This window comes from Scleropages formosus, chromosome 18, assembly GCF_900964775.1.
Source record: "Scleropages formosus chromosome 18, fSclFor1.1, whole genome shotgun sequence".
NCBI lineage: Eukaryota > Metazoa > Chordata > Actinopteri > Osteoglossiformes > Osteoglossidae > Scleropages > Scleropages formosus.
The window spans coordinates 25367930-25388851 of NC_041823.1; the positions used below are offsets into that span (position 1 = coordinate 25367930).

Consider the following 20922-nt stretch of genomic DNA (forward strand, 5'->3'; position numbering starts at 1 on the left):
AGCACCCTTGACGGCAGGAATTGCTATGACAACCCATATGTTTACATAAGAAGCAGGCTGTTACCAAGGCTTTCGCTTATGGTGAGTGGGGGGATGTGAGCATGCATGTGGCATTTCTCCAAACCTTCTGTCACACACACACACACACACACACACACACACACAAACAGGCGTTAGCATGTACCTAACATTCCCAATGGATGCCTATCTGATGGTGTATTAACTTTCACACCCTCTGAATGCGAGTCACCACTGTCATACACAATCAACAATAAAGACCAGAAAAAGCAGTAGAACATTTGAGAATCTGGTGACTGAAGCTGGGGGGGGGTTATAGTAATCAAAAAAACAGTAATCAAAAAACTCTGTGCAACTGGCAAACACCACAATCAAAACTTTTTTAAAGGGAGCAACTTACTGCTAGGAAACCACTTAGCATCTTTTCTTAACAGCAGAGAGAAAAACGAGCTACATTTAGTCAAGATATGGAAGCTCTTTTACTCAATGCTCACTTTAAAAATAGCACTTTGGAATAGAAAAGACACAACCCAGTGATACATTCCCAAACCTAGACTTCCCCTGATAAATGTCTGGTCCCACATCTTCCCTTGTGAACTACCAGCTCCAAACATAGTGGAAAGAGTGGGGATTTGAAGTAAAAGCTTCCGTTGCTCCACTCCCCCCCAGCGCCACACTACATCTGGGCTAAATTATGCAAGCCGCCAACCACATATACGAGTGTGACTAATCGGGTTGACAAGCAGAGGCCTAAATGAGACATCTCTATATCTGCCGGTAGGCACTAACGCTCTCCATGCAGCATAAGGCACCTCAGAACATGCTCTAGGAGTCTCTCCTATCCCAGGAAGCTCTGAGCAAGAAACCAGTAAGGATACATTTTCTATAGGCCTGAGGATCAATGACCTTGCCAGGACCCTGCAGCAGCAAAGTGAGCGCTGACAATGACATCATGCAAGACCAGGAGCTTTAAGGAACAGCCTATGTTATCTGGGGCAAACACCCACAGACCTGCACATAGTTTCTAAATTGCACAGAGTTCTGTGACTGAGCTGTGTGTGCCAAAGTTTTGAATCCAGGTGGTGCTCCTTGTGCTCAAGCCTGCCCTCGTTCCGACACACTCCACATCTGCCCACCAGGGGGCAGTTACACCTACGTATATAGAAGTGGGCCAGTGAACATTTACATTTAGCAGACACTTTTATCCAAAGCAATGTACATCCCAGAAAAAAGTGCATCACATGCAGAGTGTATTACATCAACAGAAAGAGAGATTGCAACACGGACATGTGATTTTAAAGCACAGAGGACAAGTCAGTCCTCCTGGGGAAATAATGCACTGGATGCCACCAGCATCTCACACTGGCCGTTAGTTGGGTGGAAGGGGAAGGGGAATGTCTGTCCAAAGGGGTCCTCATCTCATAGCAACCTGTACTTTTCTCCAACAGGAGAAGGGAGTGCAGTGTAATTCACACACGGCTTCACTGGTGAACAGCACTGCTCAAAGAGTCTCGCAACACCCCTGCAACGCCAATGACAATGCATTAACGTGAATCCTACTGTGTCTAACTGAGAGTGTATGATAAAGACTTATGTTTATTTGACTGATGCTTTTCTCCAAAGCGAACTGCAATGTCAACTGACTTACAACAATTTACCCATTTATACAGCTGGCTAACATTACCAGAGCAATTCAGGTTAAGTACTTTGCTCAGGTTTACTACAGCAGGAGGCGGGATTTGCAGCTGGGTTCTGCAAGTGCCATGAAGCAACTCTAACCACTACAGCACTTGTTGCCCCAAACAAAAAACCAAATCCCACCCTTAGCATGTCCCTTGTGTCCATGTCTAAAATTACAACATTTTTCTCTTTAAAGAGAAGTTCCTTCCACTATGAAAGAGCTCGGGTTTTTGGAAGACATAACTATTTCACAGCCAACTAATACTTAGATGCTGCCATACCAAGTTTAAAAATATGCTAAAGCATACCTAAAAATGTCTGACCTCACTATTTCTCATCTTCTGCAGCTAAAAAAACCACTGTCCTCTGTCAGCGATAGATGGCACCGCATGCTGGGTATCAGCAGTAATTTCCTTTGCTCAGACAGTGGAAGAGTCATCCAGGTGTTCGACAAGTCACAATAAACTGACGTAACAGGATCAGTTAGCATTCACACAACAGCTGTTGTGTCATCTGGCGCAGCACGATCACAATGTAGACCGTTATTCTAATTAACCGAACCCTGGGGAGGCTTCAGCCCCTTGGGCCCCTTGGAGCTCTGCTGCTCTTAGCCGGAGGGCTGCTGGCTCAAGGGGACAGGAGAGCAGCAGCACGTGGCAGGCTGGCACCAGACGGAGTGTGCGTGTGGTCAGTCCCAGTATAAGCACTCCAGGTCACCTGTGCGCATCTCTATCTGTAGACGTGCGCGGCACACGAGCAGAGAGGAACAATTACAGAATAACAAAAGAAAGAATCAACTCTCCCGGGTGCATCAGTGCAATTGGCAGCAAAGACCAACACAAAGGAACAAACACTCTCGCTGGCTATACACTTAGACATACCTACACACACACACACACAAACACAGAGAAAACATCTGCTACCTAATTAGTGCCGGGCAGCTTAAGAAGAGAGAAGCAGAAATAAAAACATGAAATAAAGACTTTAATAAATGTGTGGAGGCACAAAAGATGAAGGAAAGTAAAACAAACAGGAAGCTGTGTCTGATCCAACCAATCAGGCACAAAATTAACACAGGAAGTGGGATAAATATTATGCTGTGGTAGCCTTTCTTAGATGAGGTGGGATTTTAGGGCAGGTTTAGCTTTTCCAATTTGTCTTTGTCAAACGTTGTGGCTTTTGGTAGATGGGCTACAAAGACTACTTCTCCAGCCAGATGAAGGACTGCATTCAGAATAACTAAAAATCTTTTACGTTTCCTCCCCTCACAAGACCTCATGTTAAGGAAGGCATACCAGAGAAAAAGATGTTCCCATAAGTATTCATTTAGCAGATGCTTTTCTCCAAAGCAACTTCCAGTGAACTCTAAGTAGTGTTATCAGCCCACACCCTATTCAGCAAGGTGACTTACACTGCTAGATACACTACTTACAATGGGTCCCTGACAATCTAAACACCAGTGAAACATACTTTCTGTCTGCCACTCACTCAATATGGGTGTTTTTAGAGTCACAAATCAACCTGAACAGCACGTCTTTCAACCGTGGGAAGAAACCCACACAGAAACAAGAAACACATGCAAACTCCACACAGTGAGTGAACGAGGATCGACCCCACATGCTCTTTCACCACACAGGCACCAAAAGACAGCAGTGCTACTCGCTGTGCCATCGTGCCACCTGGATGTCAGTCCCCTATTAACAAGGCACAGCCCCCTCCCCACCCGTAGCCATGACAGAGCACCGGAGTGAGCAGGGCAGCAAGCAAAACTGATGAGGAAACCCGCGGTCAAGGAGAAAAGATGGTGAAGGATGAATTGAGAGAACTGGGGTGGAGACCATGCAGATGAAACTAGCCATGATGAACTCCAAACAGCACAGGAAGACTGGTCAGCCTTTGTTTGGTTACAACTAAATCATGCTGTACACATGTCTTGTGTGACTGAAACACAGCTCCAGCACCCAGGAATTAAGACACCCACAGAGAAAGACCCACTTGACAACCAGATGGAAAGATAAAAAGGGACATCCTTGATTCATTAGGAAGGGATTAAAAAAAGCTTTGGATGTCAAACAATTAAAAAATACATGAGGCTTAAAAGGGCCAGTGCCCAAAATTGAGCAGTTTCTCCAGAAGTCTGGCACAGGGAGGCAATGACATCATGGGGGGTGGGGGGGTGCAAATCACAAAGGCCTCCCTTCCTGCCCCCGACACATCGCCAAGGTGATCGGACTGAGAGGGTCACCCTGAGTTCAACATGTCCCGCCGCTGCTGCACGCAGCCTCCCATTGAGCCGACGGTGCTTTCCACAGCAAGCTTTGTTTCCAGTGAAATCCCCCAAAGTGGAAGAGAGAAGGAAGCCGTTTACACCCGCCTGGAATGAGACAGTCGGGGAAACGGCCTTCTTTAGCAATGCGACTGTGACCACTTTGCTGGTAATGAATTCCATGAAGGGCAGACAGTGCTTTCCTTGTTATGATCACAATGAAATGGGTTGGGGGGAGGGGATACAAGAAGCCGACACAGGACAGGACTGCTCAATCGCAACCAACAACAAAACTATCTCTGATAGCTAAGAAAACCTGAACAAGAGGTGTGGGGGTTAGAGCAGAGACATCACATACATTTCTGAGTCACAGCACATAGATACAAACTACTGAAAGGAATAAAAAAGCTTAATAAAAAGTAAAGGGTAAGGATATGTGGCAATGAGGATATAAATACATAGTGAAGAGGCACAGCATGGCGAAATACAGGCTCTGCAGGGACCTGGGAAACTAGGTTTCCGCTATTAGTGTGGATTACAGGAGGGAAAAAGTGAGGGAAAGGAAAACAACCCAAACAACGAGATGTTGATATGAGGAAGCTCTTATTCATCACATGGACCATGCTTGGTGAAGGTTTTGGCATTTAGGTGTATCATGCTGGGGGGTGCGGTGGCGCAGTGGGTTGGACCACAGTCCTGCTCTCCCGTGGGTCTGGGGTTCAAATCCCGCTTGGGGTGCCTTGCGACGGACTGGCGTCCCGTCCTGGGTGTGTCCCCTCCCCCTCCAGCCTTACGCCCTGTGTTGCCGGGTAGGCTCCGGTTCCCCGTGACCCCTTATGGGACAAGCGGTTCTGAAAATGTGTGTGTGTGTGTGTGTGTGTGTGTGTGTGTGTGTGTGTGTGTGTGTGTGTGTGTGTGTATCATGCTGCATCACAAACAATGACAAACTGTCCCAGCAACAGCCCTCCCCACTCCCATACAGTGCCAGTCACCAGCCACACACACAGAGCACTCCCCAGCCCCGATACAACACCCCTTTGCTCAAAGGAGACCGCCTCTTAGCAAGAAGGACTGACACTGTTTTCCTCAAGGGTTTGCTTCCAACATGTGAGCTTGGGAAACATCCCAATACCCACTTGTCACTGCTAAACCCCCAAAACATTCCTGTCCTCTCACTGGTAACTGGGGTGTCAGTCAGCCCAAAAGGCATCAGCTTGAACCGAAAACCCATAAACTTTGTGAGAAGACTGTTGGTCACAAAAACAGGCGCAAAACAATGGCCCTCTGTCTTACTGTGGGGTCTCAGTGGGGACACTGGCAGCATGTCTTGTCTGTGGAGCTTGACAAAATGGGAGGCAGAGCCTTTTCATTTCCACCAGCCGGGGACAGAGGAATTCACAGTGACGTCCTCACAAAGCCATCAATGTTGCTCGGGGAGATTAAGGAGGCCTGGGCCTCATTACTCCATCTCTCTGTAAGCATCACTTTACCCTGTTTCTTATCTTCACCTTAATATTATTTAGTATCAATATATATTACTTTCACGCTGCACCAAGCTAGGTACCACCCTACTCACAAACATAAACAAAGACCATAGAGGCATATGCTTCGAAACAAGTTTAAAAAAAAAATTGCATCAGACCCATTTGATAGACCCTAAGAAGGAATTTCAAAATTAGCTGCAGTCCTCGTAGCATAACTGGGTTGAAGAAAAAGATGACAGCCAGAGCGTTAGTTAAGATGAAGCAATAATTCATCTTTCTTCAAACATCCTAATTACACTTACTTTTTCTGCTTAGCCGAAAGCCTGGTCAGAGACTCTGTTTGACTTCCCAAGCTGACCATCTGGACACATTCCACGGTCCTCCGACAGAAGCAGATGCAGGTAAGCAACGCATATAAGTCGAGTGTGCCACTTGCACCTGAGAAAAGGCTAGAAGGCCGTTTCCCTGCTGAGTCGTGGTGCAAATACTCTGCACCCCCTTACAGACCACTTTATGTGAGATAAGGAGGTGTGGTTCCATGCTCACTTCTTTTCTTCACCCTACCTAACATAATGTACCAGTGAACAGTGTGAGTCCACTTGCTGGAAACTAGTTTATTTAATGAGGTGGTTTGAGAAGGAAATCAGTCACTGTGACTTTCCAGTTTTTATGCAGCATTTTCCACAGATGTAGGATATTTGTGGGTTGCTTTGCTTTCACTCTGTCCAGTTTGTCCATGCAGCTATTCTCTCAATGATAACACAGCACATACTCCCTGAACTGAAACGGTACAACACACATTCAGCTCGAGCCAGAAAAATATCAGCAACGTCATGGAGACGATAAGCTAACATGACCTGTCCACTATCACTCGGTGAGAAATCCACCACTGAAACTAACCTGCATTCAGTTTGAAGCAGCAGGGTGTGAAATAATAGCGACTGAATTAGCCCGCCAGCTTCATTTCCATTTAACATCTTCTCACATGACTGGGCACAACAGCCGCTCACTAATAGAGGCCGACCTCTGCGCGTCAAGAGGAGTCCTACAGATGGCAAACCCTGGCGAACGGAAGGGAGGGGCAAACCGTCAAAGGCAAACCACTGCCGCGCAGTTTCAGCGGTAGCCCCACTCCACCCACTTTGCAGAGAAAATGTCACAGAGGAGCCTCTCTCCCATTCTCAGCCCCACAACAGCAGGGTGCCTGTGTATGAGTGAGTGTGTGGTGAAGAGCTCAATATGCAAGTGTGCATGTATGGCAGGTATATGAAGACAGTGGGCATAGCCAGTACAGCTGGTAGTGTAGTTTTCAGAGCAGTTGCCTTCAGAACCAAAGGTTGCAGGTTTGATCCCTACCTCTGGCTGTAGTACCCCTGAGCAAGGTACTTACCCTAATTGCTCCAGTAACACATTACCCAGCCATATAAATGGGTAAATAATTGAAAGGATGCTCTGGAGAAGAAGCATCAGCTAAATGAATAAATGTAAGACAAGCTTGTTCTGTAATCACCTGCACTATGTGTGCACATGCAGAAGCTTCCAGTAGAGGGAAAACTGGAAGCAACAGTAGAGTTCAGAGGAGCACAGCAAAACTGGGTCTATCAGGGCACCCAGAGGGGGGAGTTAAGCCTTGGAAGTTGCCATCCACCAATCAAAACTCCATAAGTTCCTTAGCCAGGGCTGCTGGCCTCTTCCAAGATGCCCCTTGGGGGAACTGTAGCTTTAAAAAGCAGTTTTGGTTTGCCACCAAAACATGAACAGAGGAAGACTTACAGGCATATGTTTAACAGCCAGAAACAGCAACACTACAGGACAGAAATGCTTTGTGTGTGAGCAGGAGATTGTAGCTCTGCCTGCTTGACCAGGAGTCCTCAAGTGTGCATTCTGTGTGCTATTGAACGGTGCAGCTAAGAGAAATATAACTCGGTGGTTCCCAAGAGCACTGTCATCTGGGACAAAGTGTATTCCAACAGCGTAAGCTACCAAAACGATTGTACCCGCGTCCTTGTTAGCCGTTTCCCTTGGTGGCAGAGGGAAAGCAGAGAAACACAGCATCACCATTATCAGTGCAGGAACCGAGGGACTCATGCCTGGTGCTAACAACCATTGCAGCTGAGTCCTCAGAGTTGGACCTCACTGGGCATCAAGATCAGGATGAGGCTGCAGCACCGGGGTGAGCTCCCACTGGTCCAACAGCACACCAGGAAGGAACACCATGGGCTCTCAGCAGTTGGTTCTGCATAAAGTAGATACAGTATTCCCACAGTGAACTGTGGGCCCTATTAAGAAACAAATAAAGGAGCTCACATGTGTGTCCCAACGGAGGGCAGGAAGGTAGTTGTATATACCACACGTCATATCTTTCTGCAAGGATTTCCCAGCTGTTTTATCTCCACCTGTGCTCCAGCATGAATAAAATGCAAGCCATTATGTTGGTCCATTACAGGACAACATTAGAGGTGGTACTGTAATGGAACCGTGGCCAAAATTCCCTTGGATTATTGCCTCCAGGATACATTTCATTCCTCCTCTACCCTGGCCATCCCTTCATATGCCTGTTTGCCACAAGGCAGTCTTGTCACCCAATAAATGCCCAACTGAGAAAGCAGGTAAAAGCAAAAGTGCCCCACCACTTGGTGTCAATCGACACAAACTCCCCATTCAGCCTGGTGAAGTTTACTGTAAGGTAGTTAGGGACTTCATTTCGTGCCTTGAACATCAGGTTACTGGCATAAAAGCACAAATAGGACTGTGTCACAGTTTTCAGCTATGATTTAGAGTTTCCGGTCTATAAACAATGAGGGGATTTAGCACAGTGGGGAAAACAGAGGGGTTGAAACAGAGCAAGCTGGCTTGGAGGTGAGAGGTGACTTGGGATTTAACGCTCAACCTTGGCCGCGAGATTGGGAAAGCACTACCTCAGACCTAAATCTCTTTTTTTTTCCCCTCTTCCGCAATAACAGCATCCAAAAACAGGCCAGAGATGCTGAGACAGCATATCTCATCCCAGGACAATGGCCCAGATCATCAAGGCTATGATATACCGCTCAGGCTCTCTGTGCACAAGTGTGTGAATGTGTGTGCGTGCATGTGTACACAACACAGGCTTTTGACCCTGACAAGCACTGGCTGGCAAAACTGACCACAGCAGCTTGCAGTGTCCTTCCTGCTTGACGCCCACCTCGTCAGATATGTATCAGAGTAAGTGCTGTGTCAACTTCCTGTTTCCTGTCCACTCCACAAAACCCAAGAGAAAAAGTCAGCTAAAAAGGTTCACATACAAGAAATTATCTTCTGTTCTTTTTCCTATCTATAAAGTTCATTTCCTTTAAAAGGCGTCCTCTAAGACAATGTTATCTGTTATCCGGAGGCAGTACCCCGATTTCCCTAACAGTTGCTGCATGTGCATTTCTCCACATTGGTAGCACCTTTGGTTGCAGGAATATGGAAATATTGTTACCTCTCAACAACCATGTGATGAGAGCCAAGCGGAAAAAACAGCGGGGAATGAACCTGAGACGGTGTACTGGCGACATTCCTAATTAAACATCTCTGTCAGCACCCCAGAGGTGAGGGAAAGGAAAATAACTTGAAAATTAACAAATCACTGATAATTTATTCCAGAAGTAGGCTGGTGTGGAGGGGGAGCTGCATATTTAGTCCCATACAGTCACATGAGATTTAAACACACTGAACATAAAAAGGAATTCAAAGCATGTCGGAAAGGAGTTGTTCAGCCTTTTTAGTTCGTTTAGGACCCCAGTGTTTATGTTAATGCACATTGGGAGATGCGGTTACCCTCAGGGCCTGTGCACTAAGCACTGTGTTAAAAAAAAATGAACTAAGCTCTGTAAAATATTAGTTGAACATCCAAGAACTCAGCCAGGCGGAAACAGGCAGCCCAGTGGCTCAACCTGGCGAAGGGACTTGGGGACACAGTCAGGATTACTGGACAGCCAGTGGCTGCAGCTTGGACAGCGCAGCTAGTGAGACTATAGGCCCTTCGCTTCCATGACTTGGAAGGCCGAAAGACACTGCCAGATCCCAAAGCAGACCTTGGTTGAATATACAGCACCAAAAACCAGTCACGTTTCCTCACTTTCCAAGCTAAAATACAGTGGTGCCAGACCGTACGCTACCACCATACCAAGGAAGAAACAGCTGCCCTTCTTACTTTAGAAGTAAGAAAACCATCAGCTCAGACACAGACGGAGACCTTGGTTTCACCAGAAGGAAAACACTGAGGTCTGTGCAGGACTCTTCCTCTTGTCATCTACTTATTTCTAAGTGATAATAACTATGTACACTACAGGCTGGTCGTATACATCATTACTAGGCTCACTCTTAAACCCAAAAAAGGCAGCACTGAATCCAAAGCCCCAGAGATGATTTTGGTTACTGCAGCTCTCAATCTTATACTAAAATGTCACTGCGTCTAATTAACACCTACTACATCACTTTCAGTGGAAAAATTTTCTAAACTATTAATTTGCATAACTGGTAGTATAGCAGTTGCAGCTGCTGCCTTTGGACCCAAAGGTACTTACCCTAAATCGCTCCAGTAAAAATTACCCAGCTGTATAAAAGGGTAAATAATTGTATGTACCTTAAAACTGTAAGTCGCTTTGCAGAAAAGCACCAGCTAAATGAATAAACGTATGTTAATGCATAGTGAATTCACACCTCCTTATGCAGCAATAAATAAAAGGGATGAGAAGAACATGGAGGAATTGACTGGTCACTGCAGAAGGATATTTGCCCACCTTCCAAACCCATTTCCGTTACGGTTTCGTCAGAATCAAAGTCTGCACTGTCTCCTGCTCTAGTGAGACATAAAACCTCTGATTCTGCACGGCTGGATCCAAGCATTCTGTTGTCCTCTCTCTGCTTCCTTATCACCCTTCCAGACAGTCTCTCTGCTTCTGCCCCTCTGGTCATGAACACCCTCAAATGATGCCTTGGTCACCCTCTCACCCTTCCGGTGTCTCTGCTATTTGGACTTCAACCTTTGCTGTTGTCCTAAAAGACAACTGAGAATCATGCCCACAAACACACATAACTCTTACTCACTCTCCATCAAACATTCCACAAAACGTCTGCGTTCAGAGGGCTGAACACCATGCCTTACCCAATTTCCCACTGTAGTAATTCCTCCTCCCCCAACCCCTGCAGGGCCCACATTTCTGTATTCCCCTCAAAGATCCATAAAACCAACAAACACTGGCTGCTGAGTGCTGAGTATTGTAATTATGCTGTTTCAGTGTGCTTTCTGTAGCCTAAATGTATTGGATTGACTTGCTTTTGATTAGATTAACTACAATTGTCAGCATACAGGTTGTTATTGTTTTTAATATTTGTCTAGTAACATGCTTTGCATGCCTTTCTTTAGTATTTGGTATAATCTACACTATTCACTCCAGAATACTGTCTACCAGATGGCTTGTAAATAACAAAGTCAAATACAAAATCACTAGCCCTAAACCGGCCCTCCAGTCACTAAATGGATATTGAAGACTTCTGACCTTAAGTGACATTGTCAGGACACAGAGATGCTGGACTAAAGTCCTGCAGTTGAAAGGGAAAGCCTGTGATCCTTCAAAAGGCAAAGGCAGTTCTGCACCCCGACCCTGGAGTGGGAAGCACAACAGGAGCCCACCCCCCCAGGCTGCACCCACCTTCTTTCACTAATAGGTCCTTTGCCACATAGCAGTGTGGTCCATATCATCACTACATTCAAATGCTCTGCAGACCCTTTCATCCAAAAGTCTATTTTATAAAGCTCAAAATTTTTGACACAGATTTTTTGTCCATTTATAGGAGTTAAAGTTATACTGCCTTTGCATTGGTACAATAAGCAGGGTGCTTCACGGGATGCAAACTCACAACTTCACTTTCACGAGAGAAGGGGCTTTGCTGTGCCACCCACCAGCAAGCTGAGCGCATGGATGAAGTGCAAGTGGGAGTCTGGTATCAGGGCATCACACAGAAGATGAAGGAAGAGGTAGAGATGGAGGATGAACTTGGGCTAAGCAGGCAGCTTGACATATTATAAATAATTGATGACCTTCCCAGCAAAATGAATCTGTTGTACGAGAAAGAGACAATAAAACACCCAGAGGACTGTTACTGCCTAGAGCAGTTCAAATAAAAAAAAGAAAAAAAAGACCTCACAATCATGATTGTTTTAAGCTGGGGAAGGGGGCTAAGAAGCAATAATTAGGGTAGCCGAGACAAGTGCCAAATGCTGTCGTTCTCTCGGACACTCACCGGCAAACATGCATTAAGCACATCACAATGTCGCCCTCACGAAATCCAAAACCTGAATGCATAAACACAGGCTGCAGACCAGCGGGGCATGTAAACAGTACTTAGTGTGCCATCTTTGATCACTCTCATGGCCCTGTGGCTAGAGAATAGTGCTAGACCTGCCCATCAACCCCACAGGACTCCTTCCACTCAGTCTGCTCACTTTTACAAGACACCTTCCAAAGTCTGGTGGAATCTGAGGAACAAATTTTCTGCCAGGCAACAAGCAAAATGATTGTGGCCCTTGACGACAAACACAGCAAGGTGACAGACCCAGTCTCTCTGGCAATGCAAGGTGTGCTTAGAACTTCCCAGTGCTTTCCCCAATTAAGGAGACGTATGTGTTTGGTTAGTCTTGTTTTTCCACGTCTGCCCGATTTTCAGCGTTCACTCCACCCCACTCCCTCAAGCCCTTAAAGGCTTGGTGTTCAATCATCTCCAAGTGTAACCAAATTCTTTTTACACATCATCATCTGTAGCGCAAAAAAAAAAAAAAAAACTATGGGGTCATTAAACTGCAAGGGAGAGTTGCAAAATTTTGCCCCTGGGTTCTACAAATACTGCTCATTGTGTAAGTGTGTTTGCATAGCCTGGATACCCTAATATTTCATTGCTGATTGCAGGTTGCTGTTTGGTAGACACCATTACAGCACAGCACTTTTAGGACGCAATGCTTTTCAATGGCAACGTCTGTTGCCAACAATACAATATAATTACACTGTTAATCATAACAAAAGATCAGCAGCCATGTGATGAGCTGGGGGCCAACAAATAAATAAGAGTAATTTTGACAGCAAGGTAAAGCTTATCATGAATCAGAGGAGATGGTCTCTCATTGATAGCTCCTAACCCAAAAGGAAAACGTTAGCTTGACATGACAGATGTTAGATTTCTACTAGAATCTTATCACAGTACTTGACAGGAACTGCACAACCAGCCACAATGTAAAATGTCTCTCTGCCATCCCTTTTAGGTGTTTAAACACCTCATTCTTGAGCTTGTTAACTCCCACCCGCATGCCCAAAGCTGCCAACAGCCCATTGGACAATCGAGTCCCCAGTTTCTCCCTTCATTGTACCCCATGTCTGAATGGTGTCATCAAAGCCTGGACTGGAAATTAAGACTTTCCTTACTGCCTGTCCAATCAGCAGCCCCACCTTCTTGCTACAGAATACCCACCGGCCACCAGCTAATTGGAGAGCCCAGAATGAGACCAGGCAGAGGCCCGGAGGTGATGGTGTACAGGAGGTGGCTGGGCCATGCCTGTGTGGTTCACAAAGCTGTTCACAGACTGCTCACAAAGCACACTGCCACATTTCGTTAATAGGTGGCTTCCCAGGTCTAGTACACTCAAATACTCTTAGTGATGCCTTCACCATTTGTCCGTCCACCTCCCCATGTTGGCAATGACAAGAAATCCAGAGTTGTTGGGATGGGAATCACCACTTCCGAAACTGTCAAAATATGCATTCTCGATAGAAAATCAAATGTATTACCCAAAGAATCATCAGTCTGGTCAGCAGGAAATGACAAAACCCATCTGTGAAGAGAACAAATCTCATACCATTATATTAGTCTCAGCTTCATCACTAGAAGTTAACCTGAAAATAATAAGCACAAAAGACAGTGAAGTACTATATGGAAAACTGACATTTATAGCCCTTGCACAGAGTGCCTAGAAATATTCAGTGAAAAGGAGCGCATTCTTTTAAGGCCGCCAAAAAATGAACAAATAAATGATACTCATACGTTGTGTTACAGCTACATTATAAAGGCCTCCTTGAACTGTGCTTAATCAAAGCTTTGAACAGAGGTAGTCGGGTTAAAACTGCCCTGAAAATAAAAGTAGACAGAACAGAATCCTAAAGAGATGAAAGGACTGGTTTGAGCTCACGACCCAATATTTGAACAACCTTGGGATTAGTAGACTGAGGAAGCACCTAATGCACCAAGGAGGCTGCAACACTGATTAGCGAGGAAGAAATTAAATGAGTCTAAAATATATCTGAATAAGTGAGAATGTACCACTTTGCAAACAGACAAAAGAGGGAACTAATCACAGGTGTATTAGCCTTCAAATCAGTAATGATGTCCTCCTGCTCCCTATTGAATTTGCACCTATATAGCAATGGATTTAACCACAGCACTCAAAAACTGAACAATTTGAATTATTAAAAAAGGAATGGACTGCATTCTGCAATAGGTATACAAACCTCCTGCATTTTTTTAATCCAGTAAGAAAAACTGTAACTAATATGTGGCCCCCAGTGAAGGGCTCAATTGTGAGGGAACCAAGAGATCAAGTTACTACACCTACATGACAGACATTTCACAGAAAGCAGGCATCTTCAAGGCCTCGGCAGTATGAAAAATTATCTTTATCTGTAAACACTGTATTAAACATGCAAACTCGGAGTAAATAAAGCGGTCGCTGCTGCGGAACGCCTCCATGTCTCAAAGAGAGACAGGTGAGCTGAGGCGCCATGTGAACATACCTGACATCGCTGACCATGGATATACCCATTCACACAGTGTGAAGCCCTGGGACGCTCGCTTCTCGCCTGTCAGAGTCTACAGGGACTCAAAGAACCAAACGGCATTTGGCATTGGATGGCAGAATTAAATACATACAGCTGCTCAAAACAACTGAATGCTTGCATGTCATTGCTGTTGATCTCATGTATGCGGTCAAGAGCTCAGAGTGCCGTATCGCTCTAAATGACCTCTGTTATTGACTACTCAACCTTCTGTTATCCGTCATCAGTATACTGTAAGCTACGATGTTTAGATGTTACAAATGCTCTGGTTTTTGCGTAGGCCAGAGTACCACCCAAGAACGGAAACCATGTTCCTGTGTGTTAGCAAAGAAATCTAGAATACTATCATGAAAGGTAGAAAGAGTATGAGAGAGAGAATGTCAGTGAGTGAGATCAGAAGAAAAAAAATCATACACAAGATACAAAGGGAGTGAGCAACAGAGTGTGACAGAAATATGGTAGAAGAGCAATAGATAGAGTGAGCAACAGTAAAGTTGAGTGATCAAGATGGCGTGGAATGAGGAAAAAGTGAGACTGCAAAACTCTTCTTTCCACCATGAATTGTGCATCATTGTTCAAAAAGTGGTTCTTTGCTGCAAAGTCTTCCACCCATCTACTCCATTCCATACTCTGTGTTGTTCAACGCCCCTTGTGGATTCAACAGTCCACCTGAAACATATCTTCAGACAAAAACAGGAAGAAAATAACTCATTTGCTTAACATTACTGTTAATATGAAACACGTTTAACTTGAATATATAGCCCTCTTGAGTGAATACCCACCTGCTTCCAACCATGTGTTAGACACTTAAAATTTTACCTCACCTCCTGACAAAGTCACAGAGAACCACACAGAGCTTCAAAAGGAAGCTGTAGTTCACACACATGCGCAATTCAGTTTCCTCCCAGCATGCACACACATTCAAATCCATCTCTACAATTAGCTCTAAATTCCAGATGTCCATGAAGTACAATGAAAAAGTGGCCTTGCGAGGAAGACACTCAGACATGCTTCTGCCTGACTGACTTTGCACGAGCAAGACGTGATGTGGTGAGCCTCTCATGGAACCTGGAACCACACTGCTGCTGTACCCCAGGAGCAAGGACTTCAAGCGCTCCAATGAAAAGGCAAACGATATGCGGAATTACAGCTATACATAATAGAATACACAGAAATCCGGGATCAGGGACTTTAAAAATGTAGGAATGAATCGCTCTGGATAACGGGATCTGGCAAGCAGCTGAATAATGCAGCCTAATGCAACAAAATTACATTAACAGAACGTAGGAATGCAAGAGGGTGTGTGTGCATGCACGTCTGTGTGTCCTCTGGCTCCATGTTGACACACATTTAAGTCTTTAAACTGTGTTCAGCTCAATCACACTTTAGTAATAATGATTATAAGAATAGTAACCTGTCAGGGCCCAGGGTTTGTTATAGAGGCTCCTGACTTCTTCCTCTTTTTAAGCAAATTATTGAAGAACATGTGAGGTTGTTGCTAGGAGGAACTGTAGTAAATGTAGTAACTGTCAAACTGAAACCATGACCCCACCCAAGCTCACTCTGGTGAACCTCTGCCTGCTCCCATACCACTGCAGCAGCTGGTGACCAGAAATGAATTGAATTTTATCACCATGGGTGAGTTCCTGTCTCCTTCCTGCGGAGATGGGTAGCAGTTTTAACGCACCAATCAAGGAGGTGTCCTTTCCCTTGTTTGCCTCCATATAGATTCAGTGACTGAGGCATAGACACTATCATGGAAGCATGTGGCCTTGCAGGAGAAATACATTTTACTGGCCCATCATCTCTGCACATCTATCAACAAGAGGAACGTTTAAGCTGACAATCCACTGCACTGTAGGAACACACATGTACACAAAAGTAATCACTAGCTAGTGGAGGAATACGATATGCTTTGTTCTTCTCAGGAAGAGTAGTGGAGAGTAACAGTTGTGCTGTCAACCATCACGTATATTTATACGGAAAGAGGGGTATGCTCTTTTGGGCTCTAATGAGTACCCAGAGTCATTAGTGCCATTTGATTAGTGGCTTAATTGCAATAATAAAGAACAAATATCTTTTCCACGGGGTTAAATAAAAGCCTGAGAGTACTTTGAGGACTCCAGTTAATTACAGATTATTCGGACCTTTGCAGACCAAGGAGGGGAGGAGGAGGAAAAAAAGAACTGTTGCTCAGCCTGAGATGATGCACTTCCATCTTCAAGATAATGAAGTCGCAGCCGTTTAGACACTTTTTTGCATTAAACATCTTTTCTTCCTTTAAAATACGTGATACAACAACTATGAAATGCAGGTCCCCCTGCTTCCCACAGCCATCCACCACTTGTAAGAGGTACAAAGGAAAGTTAAACTGTAGAACAAAAATCCGATATCAGTAAAGATGCAAAGGAAGTAGAAACAACACATTTACATGTCAGATGTCTCAAGCCAAGAATGAACTACACGGTCGGGTCTCGAATCAGCCATGGGTCAACATTAAGGTACTTTACTTATCACTAAGCATATTCCGTATGTTGATTTCTGCCAGACAATGTACAAGAGTGGGGACAAAGAGCAGCCTCCATCACACAGCCCTTCATGAGCTCTCTCTCCAAGGAGGTAGTAAGGCCAAAACCATGCCTGGCTCCTCCCAAAACATACAGTCCCATATTCACAGTGGCATCATTCACATGTACAATATTTGTTCCCGCCTGAACACCATGTGGCAGGTTTAGCTTCCACAAGCAACCAGCATTCCCTCCGGCCGATGCTCTCAACTCTACGGCTAATGTCAGAGTCAGTGGCAGCAGTGTACAGGTGATGATACAGAACGGAAAAAACAGGTTCATTAGTGGTCCCTGTGTATGCCGCATCTCAGCCATCATCCCACAGAGCCTGGAGCTGCAGGAAGTGACCGCATTGCTGGAGGCAAGGGAATAGGGGATGGGGACAAAGATGCATAAGAGAGATGGGGGAACAGGAAAGATATGAGTAACTCTCCTGTCAAAACAAATACGGGACTGCCACTGAACACAGATGAAATAATTATATAGCAGTACCCCCTCTTGGAGACGTTTAGCTCAGAGGACACGGAGAGCTGAGGCCTGAGGTGGTACAGTCCTTGAGCGACACTCATGTTCTTCATGGCATCGTCTGCATTAATCTTTCCAGCCGGGTTTTTACAGGAAGCCCTTGACACAGGTATTCCACAGCATTGGGTTAGACCTCATCACTGACCTTTGACTGCTTGCATCACATTAGCCTAGATTTTACTGTGGGGTGAAACAAACAGCAATAAACATTTCATTTGCATTTTAGTCCAAATTTGCAACTAAGTCACATTTCACCATGTGCTTCTCAGCAAAAGGTTTTGGGTAACACTACCTGTCAAAAGAAGAGAAAACAAAAACAAGCCAAAGGTCCATCTAAACATCATACTGCAAATCACAAATGGACAATCTCAATGGATTCACAATGGATTCAGACAACTAAATTTAGTAAACACAATCGGTGAGAATCCTGTTGATTTAACCATCTGTTTGTCTCAGCAAGTGTCTAAAGTCAACAAAAATGGAATGGCAGAAAAGCAGTCAGTGTTGAACATTTTGACCAATGAATCACAGAGCTGCTTATTTGAGGCATCACTATTCTTTATGTGCACTCCTTCTCTTCCATGAGGCCACCGTGAACTGTGAAATGTGTGAAGTCTGGTGGGTGGGTTGAAGCAGCAGCATTAAGGCAGTAAATAAACATCCATGCCCCATATAGGATATACTGGGCCCCCAGTGGCAACAAACACACTCAATGGCTGTCTATACACTTTCAGGCATGAGACAGACTCAGATTCTGAACTTCACTCAAACTCAGAGCCAGCGCTTATCGTATCTGCTATGCAGTCGGCTGTTGGGGGGGGCATTTGCAGAGGACCCACCAATGTCTGTCCACCAGACAAGGCTAAGCTGCGTGAAAATCCACAGGCAAACACAATGACAGTGTTGCATCTCTGTGTACCCTGCCAGCAAATACAAGGCCACAGGCACTGAGCAAACAGTACACACAGTTCTAAGCAATATGGGGAAAAGGACACAAGCACAGACCAGAACAACTATAGCCCAACTAAATGTTTGTGACTTAGACCTGCTGAAGGAAGATGCCTTTCACAAAGCTCTCCCTCCTCCTGCCTCTCCATCCTGCTGGTAAGGAGCAGCCGCTGTCATCAGAAATGAGAACTACTACCGTTTAGACAAGAATATTCCCTTTTAGAGCCCAGGAGCAAGTTACACTTTCTCTCCTTGTGTCACGTTATCCCACAAAACCCTCTCAGACACCTTCTATTGCCGGACAAGAAAACAAAATCAAAACTCCAATCCTTTCCTTATGGGAACAGAAGCAAAGTTAGGGCTCTGGATTTCAACCTCAGAGAAACTACATATACAGTCCCTCTCAAAAAGTACAACTCTTGCCTTAGAAAGAGTCCCTTACTAATCAGGTAAATGGCTTCTTTTACATTTACAACAGAGAAGAAAAAACATGCCCAGGGAGACATCGCTAGTCAGCTTATCAGTGCTGCTAGCTTTCCTGTTCCTTGTGCTTTTCAACATACTTGGTTCCCATCAGCCTGGTTTGCATAGATGGTGTGTGACTGCACATCTTTTTACCCTCCACACCTGGACTGAGCTTCTGCTAGCAGGGAGGTTGATGGTAGCACTAGAAAAACAAAACCTAAAATATCTGACCACCTCCATAAAATGTACACCCATATTAGGCTTGACATGTTTGGGTAACACACCCACCACAACCTGGATTCAAACACGTAACTCTAAAAACTCAAACTAATGCTGAAAGTCACACAAGCCAGATCTGAACAAAGCTCATTATTTCCATTGTGCCATTCAGTTTCATACTAGTCTCTTCATGCAGTACTTGCTGGTTTGGATTTAGCCCAGCACTCTCTACCCGACACTGAGCAAACAAAGCTGACATGGCAAGACAGAGTACTGACCTTGCAAATCTCTAAAGCATGGTCCAAGGTTCCAAGGTTACAACATCCTCATCTGGTATGACCCTGAACCCCCGCGATCCACTCTGAATGTAGAAACAGCTATAGGCTGCAGCAGCTTGCCTCTAAAAACGTGGAACGGGATCTCCACCCCCAGACCCACTCCAGGGTAGGACTTGATGTCCAGTTGGGGTCAACACCCTTCACACTGTACCACATGTGCCTAAGGCTAAAGTCTTCACATTGTCCTCCGTGTATTAGACTCATGCTTTTTTGTCTGCAGTGCCACAGCAGAGGGAATAAACACATCAAGTCTGAACAGATCAAGCCAAGCTAGTTTGCTAGTTTGCTGAAACATTTAAAGAAGCTCTGCATGTATCTACATGTGTACCTGTTAGAGGTAGACTGAAGAGTGCCTGCTAAGCCAGAGAAGGAAAGTGAAAGTCAAATTCCTGGCTAGACTGCTAACACGATTATTTCTGTAACAGAAGGGTTCAGTTAGTCACAGCCTATGAAGTCTTGGTCCATGCAAAAAAGAACAGGGGAAGAAGGTGCAAATGACTGCAGGGAAGCCCCAGAAATGGTGTTTCCCGCCGCATGAATCTGCCACACCTCCAGAAGACCATGCGTTCATAAAAGCTTATTCAAGGCACAACAAGGCAGCAACACAGTCAAGCAATAAGGTTATGGGTCATCACATCAGACAAAAGGAGGCAGATAAAAAAGCAACATCTCCCTGTAGCCCAGGACAGTGAGCTCAAAGAGACTCCAGATGGACAATGCTGTTCCCACTTCCCTCAGGGAGCAGTTACACAGCCAGAAGGCTTTCCAAGCCAAAGCAAGCCCCAGAAAGGCCACACTCATCTGTCCAGACCTCTACATTGCTTCAAATCTCCATCAGCTCTGGGATGATCAGTCTGGGTTGGATCATCCATGATCAGCAGGTATCCAAGATAAATTAAACAGTAGCAACAAACACTCACTTGAAGGTGGATAGGCAGCAAAGATACATTGAATCTTGTTTTTTTTGGGTGTCTAGGTGCCATCAAATGTTCCCCATCCTTGAAAATAACTGTCCCCAGACTGTAGTAGCTGAGAAAGCTGATGGAACCCTGGAGAAAATAGCTACAATAAAGGATATGAAAACCACCAGAGCACCACAAACGCAGGGCAGACACGACAAACTGTCCTGAGGTCCTTCGACAGACTGTAGCCACAAAGCTCAGCCCTATGGTCACACCCAAAATAGCCCAGAGACAAAAGTTTACTATAGTAAGACACCAGGGCCAAAGAATAGGTTTTCTACAGACGGTTTACTCTCATGATCTTTAAAGCAAAAAAGCAGAGAAAAATTGTCTGTTCAGTAATGAGAAGTCCTTGCTCACAATGGTGGAAGATGTAGAAAAAAATGCTAACATCTTAGACCCCTTAATGTCTTTCAAAATAATTCAGCAACTTCTTTAAGATTTTTCACAAGATCCTGTTATAGCAATAAGAACCCATGTTGTTATAGTGGTTACTGAGTTTTATTTTTGATACCTTAACAATTACAATGACAGTGTTAAGGTATGAAAACAAAAGATCATCTCACCTTGTATGTAATTATGACAAGCTGGCAAATGTAACAGTAAT

At 44.9% G+C, this 20922-nt stretch overlaps 1 protein-coding gene across 2 annotated transcripts in view; it reads right to left on the reverse strand.

Annotated features, from left to right (window-relative positions):
• The window catches only part of LOC108919178 (mannosyl-oligosaccharide 1,2-alpha-mannosidase IC), a 147418-nt gene that overhangs the window by 122774 nt on the left and 3722 nt on the right, over positions 1-20922 (reverse strand). Inside the window, exon 1 of one of the 2 annotated variants that reach the window (XM_018726971.2) lies at positions 13251-13301. The exons of the other annotated variant lie outside the window; for it this stretch is intronic. Coding sequence (XP_018582487.1) covers positions 13251-13262 — 12 coding nt within the window. The 5' untranslated portion in view covers positions 13263-13301. Of the gene's footprint in view, positions 1-13250; positions 13302-20922 lie in introns of those variants that run through there. 2 annotated transcript variants of the gene reach the window in all.